At 46.8% G+C, this 19,919-nt stretch overlaps 1 protein-coding gene across 2 annotated transcripts in view; it reads left to right on the forward strand.

Moving 5' to 3' along the window:
* LOC119384093 (protein arginine N-methyltransferase 1) overlaps window positions 1-19,919 on the forward strand; it is a 93,531-nt gene that overhangs the window by 13,506 nt on the left and 60,106 nt on the right. Inside the window, exons 2-3 of one of the 2 annotated variants that reach the window (XM_037652384.2) lie at window positions 2,499-2,537; window positions 8,842-9,129. In XM_037652384.2, the coding sequence (XP_037508312.1) occupies window positions 2,499-2,537; window positions 8,842-9,129 (327 nt within the window). The remainder of the gene's footprint in view (window positions 1-2,498; window positions 2,538-8,841; window positions 9,130-19,919) is intronic. The other variant, XM_037652386.2, reaches the window with a different exon arrangement.

The following is a 19,919-nucleotide window of genomic DNA, read 5'->3' on the forward strand; positions in this document are numbered from 1 at the left end:
GTTTATTTGCTAATGTCGAAAATAATCGCCGTAGAGGTTATTCCAGAACACTCAACTGCATGACGCCCTTATTTTTGCATTATCGAGTGAAATATGAAGTTCTCCTCGGATGATTTTCTCCATGAGCTTTGCAATGAATCGAAGTATTTCTAGCTCTTCGTAAGAGCCCCGTAATAATTATTCAAGTGCTTGAATGTAACTGCAACTTGCTTCTCCTGTGTACTCCGTGATGTGAAGTTAGCTGCTCCAGAGTGCTCCCAGATGCAAAATTACCTGCTCAAAAGTTCTCCAAGGTGGAAATTTTTACTGCTCCAAAATGAAAATTTTGCAGCTCCAAAAATTGCTCCACATCAGAAGTCCTCGGTAGCATCACCATGTTTCTCTTTCACCAGTGCCAGCCCTTTGCCATGATAAAAAAAACAAACAGTGCCAGTGTTGCAAGTGTAAAACACAGAAGTGTGTACAAAATATGACTGTAGCAGAGGAGCCATAATTACAGCAGTCCATATGTGCTCCTCAGGTATGAAGAATCTAATCGGCAGGCTTGAGATGGCAGTGCCATGAGCACCAGTATTATTAGTGCAAGAGCGTTAAACAGCCAGTGTCACAAAAATTCCACTGTCGGCAGTGTTGGTTGTGAGCAAAAAATCACGATGGACGTAAGCATTAAAAATATCAGTCCGAGCTAGAAACTAACCCAGGTCTTCTACGCAGCTGTCAGGTGTTATACCACGGAGCCATGCCAGTGCTTGGAACCATAGGTCGTCAAAAAATGTGGAGCGCACTTGGACTCGACTATATGTTACCCTTATGACTCACTGGAAGGACTCAGACTTGCCAAAGCTTTCCTCAGCCGAAATACTACTCGCTCAGACTCAATCTCACGGCTTGATCCGAGCCTGAGTGAGTTTGCCAGCCTATGCTTGAAACTGCTTCAGAAAAAGACCCTATACAGACGTCATGTTGGGTGAGGAATCACCTTAACACATGCACTGTCGTGTGCCAGAATCTCACCAGGCATCACACAATGTGAATTGTACAATGAGTGGGTGGTTTAGAGGCCCACCCATCACAAAGGGCATCGTTATCACCATCAGAAACACCATCAACTAAGTATGCAGCTTTGTGGGCCTTACGGACATGTACTGGGTACTTGGCTAAATTCACAATGGTACTTGCCTTCTGGGACAGGGTGGGTGTCCACCAACGAGCAAAGACTGGCTATCGAATGAGAAGATGGTGCAAACTGGGCCTGGTCACACTATTGCATTCTACTTTTATTGCGATAGCAATTATATGGACAGTCTTGACAAGTTTTTGCTGTCATGCCCTTTCGGTATGAAGTCCAAATTGATAAGATCCCCCCCGTGCATTGTATGTTCTACCGCTGGTAAAAGCGCGCAAGCGGAGGCGACCAATGCGGCTGAAGCAGAGTTCAAACAATCGCTCGGAGGGTGCATACGATAACATCACCCTGCTCGGGGGGCCTGCCCTCGAAGCAGATAAGAAATGCCCTGCCCGTCTTTAACAGGCCTTAAAAGACTCAAGAGGGGGGGGAAGTGTCGCGCGAGAAGCAGCTTTGAATCTAAGGGCGCGGTGGCGATCGCCGGCATTCACGCTATCTCGAAAGCCATCACAGCGGGCGGCTGGTATACCCTTCTACGTGCTGCGCGAAGTGACTATGCGGAGAGCATCGTTCCCTGGAGCGGCCGTATTTTCTTACACCATCGTTTTGTAGTTGCGCGAGATCACGTACAAAACAGTTAGCTGCCAGCCTCACTTCGTGTAACACTACAATTTGTTGCTATCGCATTCGTTGCTTCGCCCTTGCGATGAAACTGTGACTTTTTAAAGGCCAAGCTCAGGTGGAAACATTTGAATATGTGGGACAGGGCTTTAGGATTTTGGAGCTCACTGATTCAACAATTGTTGCCAGTTCAAGGTACTTTTGTCAGGTATTTTCCAGTTCCTGAGAATCTCTTAGCAAGGTGTGCTGATTGTGACAAATGAGGAAGGCTTAACGAATCTCCGTGTCCAGTCACTGATGCAGAATAACCGGTAAACGCAAGTGTTTTGTATGGCATAGCTTCACTTTGGTATTGAAGGGGGGTTCCCCACTGCTTTGTTCATGCTTCACTAGCTGGGACGACGCACTTTGACAATATACTGCTTTGAAAGGCGAGGTCCACCTGTCAGTTGCACTAAGGAAACTTGGGCAGATTTCTCGTTATGAAAGCTTTGCTGCTGCTGTTCTAGTTCTTGGTGAATTGTTGCCAGCATCTTACCTCGTAAGCAAAGCATGTTTGTAGGGCTACCAGCTAGATGACGTTGATGTAGAAGGGTTTCTTTTATCAGCACATAATAACCAGTGGTCGACCAAAACGTCTTAAGCAGAGTCTGCTTACTGTCTGTTCCTGTCATCTTGTGTGCATTTTGCTACTGCAGTCATGATGAGGGTTGACCATAGCCTAGGCGCACTTTTTGCTTCCTCTTTCTAGGAGATGCGATTAGGCTCCAGCTCTGTGAACGGCCCCCAGGTGAGCACCTACTCTTGCGCAAACTACCGGTTCCATCACAAGTAAAAATGCCATCTATCAGGCAGCCCTGTTGCCTGATCTGAAGGCCCCATTGTCATGGCTGAAACGTTTTTTTGACCATGAGCTGACATGATATCTTTAACTGTTCAGTTACTGCACTGAATAAAGGTCTGAGAACCCATACAAGTATCATTGAGTCTCAGAGTGCCATACATAATTTTGTGTAACCAGTTTTGGTTTTGTTTCACAGAGGCTATCTATATGTCATGATGCACAAGGTGTTTCATGGCGCACTGTGACCTTTCGCTGATTGCAGTGTGTGGCACTCTGATGCTTGCAAGGACTTCTTCTATGGCTTTAAGGTCCTGCACCTTTATTTACCATAACAAAAGCGTTGCAGATGCTTTGTCTTTGCCAAGCAATAGTGTTGTGCAAAAGCACATTTGAGAGCCATGGGCAGCACCAAACACTGTGGGAATCTCCAGGAACATGCAGTAGATAATACAAACTGGTCTTAAATTTTTGGATATTCCAAAGCCGCTTTATTCAATATTCCCCATCTCACCAAATTTAGCTAATTCAAACTTTTTGCTTGTCCGTTCCTGGAAATACGTATTGCCTTTGTTGCTTCTTGTTCAAAATTCGCATTTTTAGGTAAGTAACAGTCGCAAATAAAGCCAATTGCCTGCCTAACAATGATAATTTCACGATGATAAAAATGGTTAGAAATTCCTAGAAGAAAGGCTTAAAGGGGTACTGATAGGAAAATTATCAGTTCCAATTTTTTTTTCATCAAATGACAGCCAAGCCCTCAAGAGCCTAGGAAATGTACTGCTAAGCATAAGTGCGCCCTGAAAAAATTGCAGTGCGTCTTTAAAAGCTAGTGTAAGTTCCTACTCTACCCTGACGTCACAACACGGTATGAGCTTCTCGTCACATGCTCGCACGACACCGTGACATTTCCATGGCCGCTCCATTCCTGGCTCTGTTGGTGACGTACAAGCAACCATTTTGAATGTTTTCGTGCTTGACGTTGCACTGGTGTCAATGTCTGTAGGTGTGCCATGTGAAAATAAATCATCAGCGTTTACTGAGCTTCAGTCTTGCACAGAGCCATCTCTAAAAAAAAAAAAAAGACTTGAATGGCAGAGTAAAGTCCCCTTAGAAAATGTGTGTCGGTAACCCTTTAAGTCTCACTAGTTTTCATTGTATATTCGTTGTATATTTTCTATTTCTCGGGGACCGGAAATTTGATGGAAGTATATGAAGTTTGAGATTGTCGAAGTTGGTGATCTGCCACGTTAAAATGCTGTGCCAGTGCTTTCGATGATTGCTTTGCCATGTACATGTGATGCCTGTTTAATGTAATAAGGAGCCAACACTTTTGAAGCACCTATTTTTTATTTGTTGGTTGTTTACACTGATGGCTGGGAATAATTTTAGCATAGGTCAATCCACTGATATCATTAAATTTAATATTTTAATCATGCAGTCAAGTCACTCCATTGCTGCTGACCGCAAAAATCCGTAGTGCCGCTCGCCATAACAGTTGCAGGCAGAAATGATGGAGGCGAGCGCAGGCCTCTGATTGCAGTGCCAAACTGCGCCAAGAGGTTAAACCTGCTAAATCCTGCTGCATTTCGGCAGGAATCGTGTAATTTGCGCTGAGCATGCACCAAGATGTCATTTTTGCAGTCTTTCAGAGACAAAAAGAAGATGTTAGGCAATCGAATTACATGCGTAAATTACCGTTGTACCATTTAGTGGTCATTGGAGCTGACTGGCGAGAGCTGTCCAATTTGTTCAGCTCGTGGCGGACGACCTCGCTCAGTAGGTTTGGAATCCTGTGAGGGAGACTTGGGGAGAAACGCATGGCATCAGGTTTCAGCTGGGTGATGTACTCGTCCTTGAGAGTAGCCTAACCCTAAAAGAGCTTGGCGTGTAACGTTGCTTTCGGAATTTGGAGTTCGTCAAGTAATCGAACTACTTGGGGGGCTCCTAGTGCTGGCAGTCGCAGAAGAGGCACGGTAATAGATTCGATCACGTACAGGCACTGAGAGCTTGTTCTCCCCCGCCACCAGAGTCGTGCCAAATGCGACCCTAGCACACGCAGTGGCTGTCCTCCAGCACCGGTGAGCAGCAACGTTGACTTCGTCGAGTGTGGCAGGAAACGCAGGAAAGTCTCTCAAAACGGCACACAGCTCGACAACAGAGTCAACGTTGAACTGTGCAGTGTAATTGCCAACGGTGACGTCAACGAACTTTGCTGTGGCGGGCGACCCAACGATTTCATTATAGCACCTTATGAGCATGCACTTGTCAAAAATTGGCTGACATCTGCAATTTTTACAATAACATACCAAATGGCCGGGTATTGAGCTAGTAAGCATAGTCCCACAGCCGATGATTTGTACATTGGCCCGTTTGGAAGCACCCACTTGTAAACGATATCTTATGCATATTAAAGGGACGCTGAAACGGTTTCGACGATTTTGTATCAATGCATTGAGCCGGTAAAGCAAGTCCTAAGAATCGTTTGAAGACTGCTTTAAAGGGACACTAAAGGCAAATATTAAGTCGACGTTGCTGGTTGAAATAAAAGTCCAGAAACCTCGTAGTGCTACTTTTGTGCCAAGGAAGTGCTGATTTTGAAATAAAATCACGTTTTAGTGGTCCGCATCGCGTTACCGCACTTCAAATCACCCGCCTGAAAGCAGTCTTTCTCACGTCACTGCTGCCGTGCCCAACGTTACCCGCCTTTACTGCGCGGCGGCGTGCGCCATTCGGGCATTCGGCAACATCACATGCATGCGGCATTTTGTCGAACTTTCTATCACAGTGACTTTCACGAGCGCGCAAAACACACACGGCAGTACGCGATTCCGAAACTACCACTGAGACACGACCGCATGAGTGAAGCAGGGTGCCGGGCGAAGCGCAGTTCGGCTAAAATGGAACCTTTGAACCACGCGCTCCGTTCCCCGTGGCAACGCCAAAGAGGTGCTTTTTTCTATGAATCAAACAGAAACGAACAGGCAGCATTTTATTACTTCTCTTGATGCACGGAAGGTTCTTTTTTTATTGCAGCTAGTTTGATTCCGAGTGATTAATTGTAGTCGAACTCTCTCACGTTATCGAGATCATTTCCAAAATGTGCCGCTTGTGGCGCTCATCGTTACATTTAGCTTAATTTCTCGGTAAGTAGAACACTGCTGTTGATAATATTGCCGTTTTAGACGTCATTGAGCTTTCACTCTGACATAAATTGTTATTTGCCTTTAGTGTCCCTTTAAGCTCTCAGGGTCAACTGCGTAATTTATTACAAGACTAAACATGTGAATCGCTACAGGCCGCAGCAGCTCAGCCGAACGAGTTTTCAACTTCTTGCGCCTTTTACACATAGACATGTTCCAATACACGTAGCACCCAGCGACGGATCTGATTGGATATGTCCAGTCCACATCACTGAACCTCCTATGGGGAACGAGCGTCGTCTGCCTGTCTTATGTGCTCCGTGTTAACATGAGCTGAGCGACAGTGTTGATCTCGAGGTTTCTTTTCTTGGACACAATGAATTGCTCTAGCTGTGCTGTGTACCACATATCTAGCAAATGGTGACTTATAAAGCTGCAACATCGTTTAATGTTTGTGAGGCATCTGGCGAGTGGAATTGCTTCAGCTCGTCACTTCAATGAGCGTTGCACTTTCGCTATCCGGTCAACGCCATGATCCACGTGTCTGCGGCTGTAACTTCACCCCTGAAGACACAACCGCATTGCCCGAGCTTACACTTATCGGTGATCATTCTTGAATTCTTTTTGTTTCTCCGCATGCTTTTGCAGGTTGTCGCCGTACAGGAGAATATAAAGTAAGATCGGCTGGTAGTGTGGTGGCACTTGTCGGAGAAGATATCAACCACTCTGCGAGCTTCGTCTGTTGCCGCGCTCTGGCGTGCTGCTGGCCGCACTGGGCCATGGCCTCCGAGATTGCGCGCAGCCTGTTGGCGCGCAGTATCGGAGGCCATGACTGGGCAAAGCTCAAACCGTCAAGTGCGCTCATGAGAGCGCTGCGATCGCCAGCATGTCTCATGAGTTGAGGAGGCAAGGCAGTGGTGAGAAGGAGGGTATAGTTTTACTTGGTCCGTAGCGGCCTTGATACACGGTGCGTCGCTTAATTTGTGGTGCGAATGATTTGATGATGCTCTAGCCTAAACGCTGACGAAACTTGAAAAAACCGTTTCAGGGTCCCGTTAAGTTCTTTGGCCTTCAACTCTGTCTACTTGTGCTCAGAATTTCCCTTGTGACTAGTGTTATGTATGGATCTAGTTCTTGGCATTGTTCTCTATCTGGTGTCCAATTGCTTGGCAGTCACACAGAGTCATTGTTTACGTCTTCTGTGTCTGCCTTATCAAAAAAGAATTCCTTGATGCATAAACGTCTTTGTCTAGCTTATACTCATTCACTGCATTGTTTGTGGGGCAGAATTCTTTGAGCAGACCTATTTTGGACTGGACTTAAACTGCCACCTCCGATACGGTAGATACACAATGAAAATCTCTGAGGCTTAAGCCTTTTTTCTAGGTATTTATACTGTTCTTATCACCATGAAATAATCAATGTTAGGTGGTGCTTACTTTTGACAAGCATTGCTATCTGATCTCGTGTAACCCTGCAAAATGCCTGGCATAAGGGGGTACGGACACTCCAGTGGACGAAGCGGTCTTCGCCTTAGCACAAAGTTAGCGGCGAGGGCACAGCAAGTACAAGAGTAGGAGCTATCTAGCGGGGACAGTTGGGAGAGTTGGTGCAAATTTGTATTTCTAGAAAGCGCGAAAAATCTCTTGATTAAACTTCAGTTGCTAGTAGCGCATCGTCCTGTTCCCTTCATATCTTTGTGTTGTGGTTTTTTTTTCACGCTTTTTACAAATAGGAGCTATCTACTAGTGTCTGTTGAGATGTGCGCATGACCACGCTCTTTTGATCAAAGTTGGCAGTTGCTGCCCAAGCATCGCAGCCCCCTTTCATGCTCCTTTGCCCGACAGAGCCAGCCGGTGCGTTTCATTTCTGCTTGAGCCGCTCCCATCTGCAGCCTTCGCATGTTTTTGCTTTCACAGAGAACATATGACGCGTGGGGCTATGTGATTGATTTGCACTTCATATAGAACGCGATGGCGAAAATGCATCTCGAGTGTCCGTATAATTGCTATCACAATAATAATCTGTGTATATTAATGGGAAATAAATGGTACGTAGTCTAACTAGTCCTCGGTACTCTTAGAACCATAATACTCTCGAATCATGGAAGCCAATTTAAAATAGCCCCCTGCCAGTGGCAGATCCACTGAGTGATAATACCACAGGGAGAAGGGGTCTGTCGGGGCTGTCAGCCTCTTCGCCTCTCAAAAACAAGGACGGAATAGCGTTTTGACATCTGTCACTCGGAAATCGTGGGCGTCATGGGCTCATTGTTACTAATTCTTCACTACCATGCACATCTTGTGTGTTGCAGTGACACGGGCCGTTTCGTGTAAACAGCCTCATTGATGCCTGCTCTCTGACTTTTGGTCTTCTTGTTTACATCTGAGCAACATTTCCTGGTTGCACGTTAATAAGAATATCCACTAAAAAGTGGCAGACTTACTGTTTGAGTAAAGCTTTCGTTTGGGCTAGTTGGTGCAGTCTTGAACACATAATTGGGTTGCGCGAAAAAACACAGACGAAGAGGAGTACACAGGACGGGCGCAAAACTTCAACTGTGAAAGGGAAGGCCAAAGCAGCACAATATGAATAGACATCAGCCTGACACGTGCTCATAAAGCACTACAAAAAATCAACAAAAAAGCAACAAAAGGATACCGTACGTAGAAAAACTACAGTGAATACGCCAAACATACAGTTGATAGTGAAAAGAAATCAAACAATGATCAGCAAAAGCATGCGCACAGACTGGCAGCTGGAATAACGCACTGTCCAACATAACGACTAGGTTGGATTACACAAAACCATCTAAAAATTGCAGCTCCTTAGGAAGTAAAGTCAGCGGAGGCATGCTTACGCATTTGTCACTTCTAGCAATGAAGAAGGCTTCCATTATTTCCCTTTCCATTTTGTCGTTAGACTTGTACAGGATTAGTGTGTCCCTTAAGTTCGGCGAACATCCGGACTGCCTACAGTGCAAATCCAGGTGGCTACCCGTGTGGGTGGGTGTGCAGAACGTTATTTGTTTTTGTTTTTTTACTGTAGTGCGACATCAATTGAAATTGACCCTGGTGCCCTGTCTCACCGGAGGTGTCTTCCCAATGCAGGTGACTCCACACAAGCTTGAGCAGAACCACGTGAATGAGGCACCTCCCGGTGGAGGGCGAGGCGAGGAGGCGGCGGCGGCGGGCCCCTCGGGCGCCATCTACTGTTGGCGATGCCAGAAGGAAATGACTGGCCTCACTACCTTCCTTCCCGAGGAGATGACCTCCAAGGACTACTACTTTGACTCGTACGCCCATTTTGGCATCCACGAGGAGATGCTCAAGGATGAGGTGCGCACAGCCACTTACCGCAACTCCATGTACCACAACAAACACCTCTTCAAGGGAAAGGTGGGTGGCCATACCACAGGCACGTTTTTCTCTGCTCTCCACACTCGTGACCGCAAAAACAGGCTCAACAGTCTGTACCACATTCACATACAGTGGAACCTCGTTAATGCGTACCTGCCGGGAACGCCTCATAACTACGCATTTAAGGGGGGACGCGGCTTTCGTATCGCGAAAAATGGCAAAAAAATCGATTTTTTGAAAATCATATTTTCAGTTTCTGTAGCCCTTTTTATATACGATTCCAAAATATCTTCACCGAAAACCGCGTAGAAGTGCTATAAAAAAATTGTTGCGCCTGCCGAGGTGGCGAAAATTATTGGGGAAATCGCAAAAAAACACTGATCTTCAAAAAATCATAGCTCCGCAACGACGCCACCGGGCGCCGATATCTTGGGCTCATCGGAAAGCGCATTTCTCCGTCTTCAAATTCCCCGCCGCAACTGGCTCCTCCCTTCGAAAACAAGCGCACAAAAAGCAAATGTTCGAAGGTCGTTTCGAGCCCTCCGATTGGCCGCGTCCGCCATGTTGCCCCAGCGCACCTCGCCATTGGTCCGATGCTCGCTCCGGAAGATCGTCGTCTGCAGCTCGTGCGTCTCGAGCTCACGGCTGTCGAAAGTCGCGCTACTTCGTTGCGTGTTCGCAATCGCTGTGTTCACGGCTCGATGATAACTTTGAACAAGAACTACGTTTTAGTTTGGAGCTACTAGCGGAAGCTCGGTGGGATTACAATGGCGCGCCGCACTCGTAGCGAACATCACAAACGCGCGTCTCGGACCGACTCTCTAGCGTTGACTCGTAGGATCCGTGGTTGGAGGTTCTGCTTACGCGCACTTCGGACGTCGTGACGAAGATGATCGCAGGACGACTCTTTGTACTCGCGACCACGCATTACGTACTTTGAAACATCGGGCACCGTGGCCGGCGCGTCTACTGCTCGGAGTCGTCACTAGGCCTAACTCCGCTCACGGCGTCGGCACGCGAGACGAACCTCGAACTTTGCGGGCAAGAGCAACGCATTAGCGGACTCGCGGCAGTGTGCTTCTTCGCGAGGAACGAAGCGCTTCCCCCGCCGGCTTCTCGGTACAGCGGATGGTCATTTTACGCATCGGCAGCGGACCCCACGGCCAAGCTCGTCACGCACGGGGCGCGCGTCGGCGTCCCGCAATGCGAGGCCAAACACGTTGTGCGCCTATTTTTCGTCGCCGCACCTAGGCATATTGCGCATCGTCACCGAATGCCGCCACCCAGTACATCGCGTGCCGACTTCCCGGACTATGCGGCCGAGCACTTAGAGGTGAAATAAAGCACTGATGATGCAATTTAGGCGCGCTTGGGGCCGTGCCTGGTATCGCCGTAAGCGCTCATGAATCATCTGAAAAAATAAAAGCCTCGCAGAAAACCGCGTCCGCGACCGGGTGAATGATGAGGCGCATTGCAGGCGAGGTTTACAGATTAGCTTGACGAGTGAAACAGGGAGATGAATTCATATCTACCCAGTTCGCGTCTTGAATAAACTGCTAAGGAATTCCTATTCCACCAATGTCTTGGCCATAACTGCCTGTTATTTAGGAGGAAGGGATAGGTTGCCATGATGAGAGCCGCTCTTAGTATCCTATGAAAATGATTCAATGATCAATTGCAATCAAGCCTGTTAATTATATTAATGAGAGCATGAATACAAGAAAGCTGGCAAATCATCATAGTACATGACCTACTTGAATTACAATATCATGTTTTTTGTCATGTCTATTACACCACTTCATAACTTCGTTTAAAATTCATGCTACATGTTCTTTGTATATCAGAAAAGGATTTTAAGAAAAAAGAAAGAAAACAAAGGCTCAACAAATGAAAGGCCACATGTGCAGGAGGTCCAACCTGATAAAACACCTTAAAGATCACAATCTTTTTGTGTTTTAGAGAAGCAAGGCACCTCAAACTAAAGACAGGGCAGTCTAGAAAGTGCACATTACGAAGGACTCAAAAGATTACGACCCCAGTGCCTTTTGATGAAGTAATATCGTTGGTACAACTTTAAAAGCCGTTTTCTCAAAACGACTTTTCTTGCTTCCTGCTTCGCTTGTTCCGCTGATTTCTCACTGACCGCTGGGTCTATTTGAGTTCCGTTTTTTGTTTCATATTCCTTGAAGCACAGTTCAGGGCGTGACATTCTTGCTTTTTCAGTATGGCGTTTTGATAATTAGCTATTTGACGAGTTGCACAAAGCCTCGATGCCTGTTGCACAGTCACCTCATGAAAAATGAAAACTAAAAAAAATTTTGTTGCAAATAAAAAAATCTAAGAATGTCATGCCCGCAATCAGACATCTTAGAATGCATAGCACTTTGAACGAGTTTCCTATCGCATTTTTTAAGCGAGTCAGACTCGGAACAAGAGCAGAAGGTGAAATATATTGTAAATCAAAAAGTTGTAAAGATACGTTCATGAAATTTCTACAGTAGCATTAAAAAAACATTTCAAATAAGTGTGCCAATTTTCATCAAAATCCATGAAGAAATAAGAAAGTTGGTACCGAAAGCCACGTCCCCCCTTAACGGTAGTACGCATTAACCACCAAGTAAAAATTTGCATCTCCTTATGTACGCCATCGCCGCCAGCAAAGAAATAAATACAGTGCCACAGCAGATATTGCCTAAAGTACCCACTGCAAAGCCTTTCTTTCTTTATGCCATAGTGGAGAAAAGATTCTGGCACTCTCGTGCGACCGTCCGATAGTGCCGACAGCGCGCCTTCAGGGTGGTGTTACTCTCTATACCTCCCATAGGATGCCTTAATTGATGACGTCAGTGCTGGCAGCGCCAAACGTCCCTTCAGTTATACCCTGGCGGCTGGAATTCAGAAACTCAAACAGCAGAAATGGCGGCACACACGGTATGCGTCGTCATGGCAACACTAACACCAGCCACGCCTCGCACCTCCTCTCCTAGCTCTCGCGCGTGCGCGTCGGTTTTTCTCTTTTTTTTTCTCACATCCTTTTCATAAATCTGGTGCCACCACGGCCTGCACCTGACAAGCGATCGCTTACGGTGATACCTTCGCGAGATTGTCGCTGGTTGCGTCAGTGTCGCCGAGCGATACCATTGTCATAGTGTTGGACTACCGTGGCTTGTAGTAAATGGTCGAACGCCTCGTGAAAGTAGAAGTACCCACGAAAGCGGCTCCACAAACTCCGAAATTTCGTCACTGGTGCACGCATCGGCGCACTCAGCCACGGTCTAGTCGACGGATAGAAACGCGGGGCTGGGGACGGCGTCATCCACAGAAATGTAATCAACATATGTGATTTTTTTTAGGACCAACAGCTGTAGGCATGAAAGAACTAAGCACGCGCAAGCACGACCAGCGTGGCGAGTCCAACAGCGAACCGCGCGCACGACCACGTGAACTCCAGCCAGCTCGAACTCCGACAAATAAACGCCAACGCGATGGCAGAAGTAAATGCCAATCTTGAAGGCCTTGCTTTCGCGAGCACTTACGTCATAAACGCTATCTTTGCAATACGGATCTCGAAGGCTATGCTTTTGTTTGTGTCAACCGAAAGTATCTGTCGCTTGCGCCTCTCATGCAGCTAATGTTACGGTCAAACCAGGCCAAGCTGCGTGAAAAGTCACCATGGCCGCTCTCTTAGGTACTTACTCAGTCGGCTCGGAGCGCACTTCGCGACGTACCGTATTTATTCGAATCTGGGCCGATAGTTTTTTCGGAATTTCTTTGTATCAAAGTCCAGGGTCGGCTTAGATTCGAGGATTTTGAAAAACGCGCCATTTTTCATAGAGAAAAGTGTTGCAAAACTAGCGCCACCTAGACAGTATTGTAGCCGTTTGTAGCCGAGCCAACACCTGGCTGAAGTACGCACGCGAGGCCGCCATTTTTATCTTTGTGGCGAGTGTTGAGGCGAGCCGTTCGTCAGTTCGAGTCTCGCTTCGAGTGGGTTGTGTGTGGCGTAGCTCAATGGCGCCAGACGAGCGTAGTCATTATAGTGCGGCGTATAAAAGGAAAGTTGTGCTAGCCGCGGAGTCGTCTCTTAGGTACTTACTCCAACGTTCAAGCCGGGCGGGACTTTGGAGTGGACGAAAAGAATGTTCGTCGCTGGAGGGGCCAACGGGAGAAGCTCTTTGCGTGCGCCGCAACGAGGTTAAGCACCGAGGACCACCAGCTGACACCGACGGGCCGCATCAAGCGGGCATCACTGTCTCAGTTGGCAGGCTGGGTGGCTGCAGCGTGGGACGACATCCCAGGAACTTTGATCGTGCGCTCTTTCAAGAAGTGCAGCATATCAAATGCGCTTGATGGCACCGAGGATTGCGCACTGTTTGAGGACAGCGACAAAGGGATCAGTGACAACGACTCGGAATGAGCGCAGCATCTTGATGATGAACCAACTGCTCCGTTTCACCTTCATACAGTAATACCTCGTTAACTCGAACTCGCATATCTCGAAAAATCGGCTAAGTCGAAGTTTTCCGCGGTACCGAACAATTTCCCATAGGTGCAATGTATTTATTGCCCTTTATCTCGAAGTATTTCCGTGCCCACTTTCGGTTATCTCGAAATCTCGACTGAGAATGGAACCAAAGCTTCGCCGCCGAACCGTTTCACAAAATACTAGTGGCAAAATGTCATACGTTTCACAAGGTTCGCGCGAGGCTGCCGCGTTTACGACGAAGTGGACACTGTTCCCGAAAGTAAAGTCGGAACCTAGCGGCATACCAACTTTGTCGAGCAACCCTGTGTCACGTCATGTGACGCTATAGACGTGCACATAAGCAGGCCCTGCAAAATAGCTCGGGTCATACACGTTTTGTTTACCGTCAGAGAAGCGATTTCAGCATTTTATTTACGCAAGGCATGTCGCGCGGATTTTTTCGTCGGCCGTGCGATGTGGTGAGGATAACGCCACCAAAGCAAAGCAAGTCACTGATGCTGCAAAGAAAGGTAGCCCTAATCAAAGAAACGGATTCGAGGCTCGAAGTTTCCGGACGTCAAAACGGCGCTGAATGTGTGGCATCGTGCGAGAGGAGCCCCTTCCAGTCACGTCGACAGATAAGGCCGATTCTCTGGACTTAGCGGTGGGCTAAACTGACCTAGCCTGCAACATCGGCTGGTTTGACCATTTTCTTAAGCCAAACAATGTGGCGTCACGCACAGTGATCGCGGCAGCGTCGACGCAGCTACTCGAGGGGTGACGACATCCGCCGAAACAAGAAACATGCTTCGCTTGGTGCGAAATAAATTTGAGTGCAGCGGCGCGGATGATCGGCACATGCGATGTGTTAAGCAACTCGAGAAAGATTTGCTAGGTGCAAGTGTTACTGAGAGGCAGACCAGCCTTAGTCGGTCTCTCTGCACTAAATAAAAAGGCAGTGCTGAAAAACACAGCTGGTTAATAGCGCTGGTATGTCATTATTTTTCTTCAAAACCTTTACAAAGAGCCAGTTTGGCGCTCCTGTTAAGAAACTGGTCAGTAGGGATAACGTTTCTAGAGAGAACTGAACTTCTCAATGGAATTTGCCCAACTTTGCTTATCTCGAAATTTTTTCTGGTTTTTACTACTTCAAGTTAACAAGGTATTACTGTATTTTCAATAAATGTTTTCTCTTTGTGAATTTTACCCGGCCTACATTCGAGGCAATTTTTTTTTTTTTTCTTTCTTTCTTTTTCGGGCTTCGTACTTTAGGGGGTCGGCTTAGAATCGGGGTCGGCCTAGATTCGAGTAATTACGGTATCATACGGGAACAGTCCCACAGTTGCGACGTAACGGCAGGGTTCCCAATACATTGTACCCTATGGGAGGGACCGGCGGAAAACGACGTAACAGCCGGGAAAACGCATCAGAAAGGAACGTAACAGCGGGGTTCTACTGTACGCAGTTTGCAATCATGCATTCTGCAAACACTGCAGTCGTGCAGCATGTGCCAGAAAGCAAAAGAATGAATTGCACTCACAACACAAAATATCTTTGGTCTCGTTTTATTGTCCTCGTTTCCGAAAATCAACATTTTCATCATATGTGCTGCGATACAGGCTCAGGAGGTTAAAAGAAGTGATTAAGCGATTAACAGGAGGTTAGCATACACGTGTTCATGATCACGAAACAATACGAAAGTTCCCAGAAAATAGTGCTACAGAAAATACTTTTTTTTTTCTTTTTTTTAAGCCGTTTGAAGATTTTGACTGCGAGCGTCGCCGCCTGCCTTTGGGTCGCTGTGTGGTTGACAGAGCGATCGAGCAATTCGGAGAAGACACTGAGGGGACGATCGAGCAATGCAGAAAAGACACGGAGGGGACAATTGAGCAAAGCATAAAAAGCGCGGAGGGGGCAGCAGCTGTCTGCCACTTCACTCTGCCCTTTTTGCACACCTGAATGGGAGTTTCTGAGTACAAAACGTATCATATGACCGCAGTTTTCCGCGGTGCTGAACGTTGCTGCCGAATAATCGTATTTTATGGGAATGTATTAACCGGAACGTATTACACACAGCCGTATTTGGTTATTTTTAATTTTCACGATTTCGAGCGTAGGAGCCGGGAAATCGTACCAAGCGGGAACATATCATCGAGGTTCTACTGTATTAAAAACACAATTTTTATACTGACAAAAGTGCAGAAGAGGTTCTGATATGTGCGCACAATATTGCACAAAAGTATCATAACTAACAAAATTGAACATTCACTGCAATGCAAAAACAATGAAAGCAGTTAAAATACCTAAAAATAGAATAATAATGCAAAGATCATTTTAAAAATCTCAAAATGAATTCCACATATAACGCAACTAATATTGGCCGCACTTTATTTACATTTCCAAAAACGTTGATTTTCGCATAACTAGTGATGATAAACACGGAAAAAAATGAACAGATGATATCAGAGAATTCATGGCATCTCTTCTTGAAATGCGCCGATTCTTCAATTCAGCTCTTCTCTGGGCGCACCGATCAGCTGTACGGCCTTCCGGAATACTTTAAAAACGCTTCCATCCTGAAGAAAAGTGACAAGTTCCAATCAGATAAAGAGCACCATCGACTCATGCAACAGTGAGCTTGTTTGTTCGTCTCAGAGCAGTACAAGTTTTCATACATCTACCTAGAGCCTCAGAAACGCGGTTATAGGCGATGGCGAGCAATCAACCGGAGACAAATGCAAAGCACACATTCAAACACACGGTTCTGTGAGAGTTGTAAACCTGTAACTACAGTTACGTCGCATGTGCTTCATGTCCGCTGCTTGTTCGTATAACGATGTAAACGCAGCATCGTGCCTTTTTCAAATCAGTCATTTTTGAAAACATTAACTGTAGCCCCACTGCAGAGAGCAGCTAATGCGTATGGATGTGAATTCAAATTGACACAATGAAAACCGCGACTCAAAGGGCACGCTCACCTGTCGTTCTTTTAGGGGCCGGCACCATATTCCAGGACATGTTCTGGAAGTATTCGAGCAACAGAGCATAATGCACGAACAACGCAAGTCGTAAAACATCGCGGCGCACAAGCACACAGCGAGCGAGCACCAAGAAACGGACAAACAACGACTGCTAACGCAGACCTTACCAAAGCCAGACACGAAACTTTCTAACGGATTTCAAAGTCTGCGGCGCCAGCAAGGCGGCGGAAAGTGCACCTCCCGGAGGAGAGGGAGTTGATACCGCCAGAGAGGGGGTTGAAGAGAGTTGGGAGAAAAGAGACGGAATGCAGATTTTAACTCTGATCCCAGTCCATGGATGGCACCTCAATTTGTCATACCGGTCACGCGGGTTTCTTTCACTGGCTTGATGCGGTGGCGATGCCAAGGAGCATGTCTGAACTATTACAGGGTCCGGTATGTGCAGTGACCGACATAGCAACAGAACGGACAGTGTCGGCTTTCCGCGATATATGCGTGGGCGTCTGTACCGCAATCTGCTACTAAACGAAAACTGACAGTTCCAGTGAAACGCGGTACGGCTGCGTGGATCTGATCGTCTCCTGGCTAGTTGCGTGCAGTGCGTCGCCTTCTTGCTGCAGCGCGGGCCGCGTGCTGTACCGCAAGCGCGCATTTGTCGTGGGAGTGTTCTTCGTACGCACTTCGTTCCAGACCGTGCACAGATGTGGCGAGTAGCTTGTTCGGTTAACGTGGCAATGACGAACTTCCTGCAAGCAATGCGCACTCTGCGACGCTCTAGCGGTCCTGGCAGCGGATGGAAGCACGTTTGGGTGGTTGCCCAATAAAAGCGTGCAGCATGGTTACAACAGCACTACGCTTGCTGTACCGTGTGCATGCGTTTAGCGCGATAGCGTCAATGCAAAGAGGTTTCTCGTCGTCCGTGACCAGCAACGCTCAACTCCGCAACAGCGAGCTGCTTTCGTTTCTACAATTCTGCGCGCGCTTGAACACGGCCCCGCACCACGAGGTGGCAGGGATCGGCGGCCCAGCGCGTACGGGTTGTCGCCTGTCAAAAGCGTGCAGTAGGCTTCAAGTAGTGCTGCACCGCACGCGTGCCCAAGCAGTTATCTGAAGATACTTATTGTGATAAGGTTGTCGGCGATAAGTCATGCTGGCGCGTTCTTCAGTGGCCGCTGCCTCACCTTCGTTCTTTCCCGATGCTTACCCGCAGAGGCGTCGCTGCAGTCGCGCGGAAGTCTGAATGGGTGATCGACCGATCTATGCACTTCTCGAAAAGACTGAGAATCTTTGGCGGCACATTGTGGCGTCGGGAAGTTCAGCGGCGCAGTAAAATTTTATGGCACATAAAGTTATCGCTGTATGCATGGTACGCACTAACCAGTAGGCGTAGGACGAAGCACTACGGCTTAAGCTATCAGCGAAGGCATTAGGCTTTATGCGACTCGGTAGGGGATTCGTCGCAACTACATTTTAACCGTTAGTATGCTTAAAGCGGGTACATATTAACGAGGTTCGACTGTACTACCACATGGCTACGAAACCGCCATGGTTGGTTGTCCCTGCTCCCAGAGGAACACCATGCCTGCTTTCATTATTTGATGGTTTATTATGCAACAGATGGAACTGATCGTTTCCTTGCAACTTTCTTGCTCTGCCTGCTAGCATCACTGTATTCATTCTGCCTGTCTTTGCATATCGGCAGCTTGCCATAGCTTCATGTGACTGTCTGTCTGCCTCGCCTCGACGTGGGAGGCTTCATGTCTAGGCTGGCCTCACTGATTTTTCATAGATGCAGGAGTGTGTTAGTGGCTAATGAAATGCTGTAGTAGCATTCATGTATCGCTGTGTTACAATTTTAGATTTGGACACCATTTTAGATTTAGGTGAGAGCTACTGCAGGAACTGCTGCGGTCGCTATCGTCGCAGTCATTGATAGCAACTAAGCTCAGAAGGTACATGGCCAACACAGTGCAAGAGCTAGTGTTAGCGTATTAGTGCAACTGTGCAGTTCGTGTAGCGCACCCGTGGCTCTGTTTCATTCGTTAGCGGAAGCCGTTGTTTCTGCGTTCTTTTCAACGTGGCGTCGCTATGTATATATGGGAATAGCATCGTGATGCTGCTGGGGACGCAAAGGAAGCAGCAGACACTTTTTGAATTTCGGAAATAAAAGTTTCTCTGTTCTACTAGCTCAGGTCAGCCATATTTTTTTCGATTTCACTACGACGAAATGTTCGCTTGAATGAACATTTTTCCAAGCGCCGTCAATTTCGTTGTAGTGGGGTTTGACTGTACTGTAACTGAAATCTGTTTTGAGCTATCTGTTGTAGTTTTTGAGTTACAACACTTGCCATCCAAAAATTAATGAATGAATTAGACGTAAGTTCATCAAAATTTTTGCATAAGGATATGAACTAGAGTCCACTCTGTGTCGTAAAGCTATTGGTTTATTTTTTAATATTCAAACAAGCGTGCAAAAAATTTTTTGAAATTGCTTGTACTTATTGTCTTACTAACAACTGTTACGAAAGGCCAATTTTAAAAATCTGTGTGATGTGCAGACAAATATGGACAGCTTTATGGCACTTATCAATGTTTCAAGGTCTAAGTGCAAAATACAGAATGGTTATATCTTTATTTGTTGTTAAATGGCACAAGGATGGCTGACCGCAACTGCACATATATTAAAGCAGAGAAAACGGAGCTCAAAGCTGAGAGAACGGAACTCGGAAGGGTGCTGGTTTTATTTTTCATTGGAGGAATGCAACATTATGGCTACCTCCACATCTGGTCTCTCCTCTTTACGATGATGCCAAGATGGCAGCACTGCGCCAGATTAAAGCTGCAGGACTTGCATTTTCTAAAGCCCAGTTTTTTCATAATTTTTGACAGTAGCACACTAGTAAAGTGCTTTTTTCTCAACTTCTACTTCTTTCAGGGTGCGCACAGGTCCTTGAAACCCTTGAATACCCTTGAAAATCGAAAGTGTGTTTTCAAGGCCCTTAAAAACCTTGAATTTCGGACCAGTCCTTGAAAAACCTTGAATTTGTTGAATGCTAAATTTGAATTGGTATTTGTCATCATGAAAATGGTTTTCGTTGCTCAACTTTTGTCTTTTGTTTGAGTTCTAAAATGCGGCAGCAAACCGTACCAATTTTTATACCTATTTAGCCGAATCTCGTTAGGCCGCTTGCAACATTGGACTTGGTGCGAGTTTCGGAGGCAGCGTTCAATGTAGACTTCGTGTCAGTGGCTTAAAACGTCACTATCGGCGCTAGCGGAAGTAGTAACGGCTGCGAGCGCAGTCGCCCCATCGCTATCGCATGTCCATTGTCTCCGTCCAACTAGTCCAACGCGGCGTCCGCGTTTGTGCGCGGGCTTTAACC

This window comes from Rhipicephalus sanguineus, chromosome 2 (assembly GCF_013339695.2).
Source record: "Rhipicephalus sanguineus isolate Rsan-2018 chromosome 2, BIME_Rsan_1.4, whole genome shotgun sequence".
Taxonomy (NCBI): domain Eukaryota; kingdom Metazoa; phylum Arthropoda; class Arachnida; order Ixodida; family Ixodidae; genus Rhipicephalus; species Rhipicephalus sanguineus.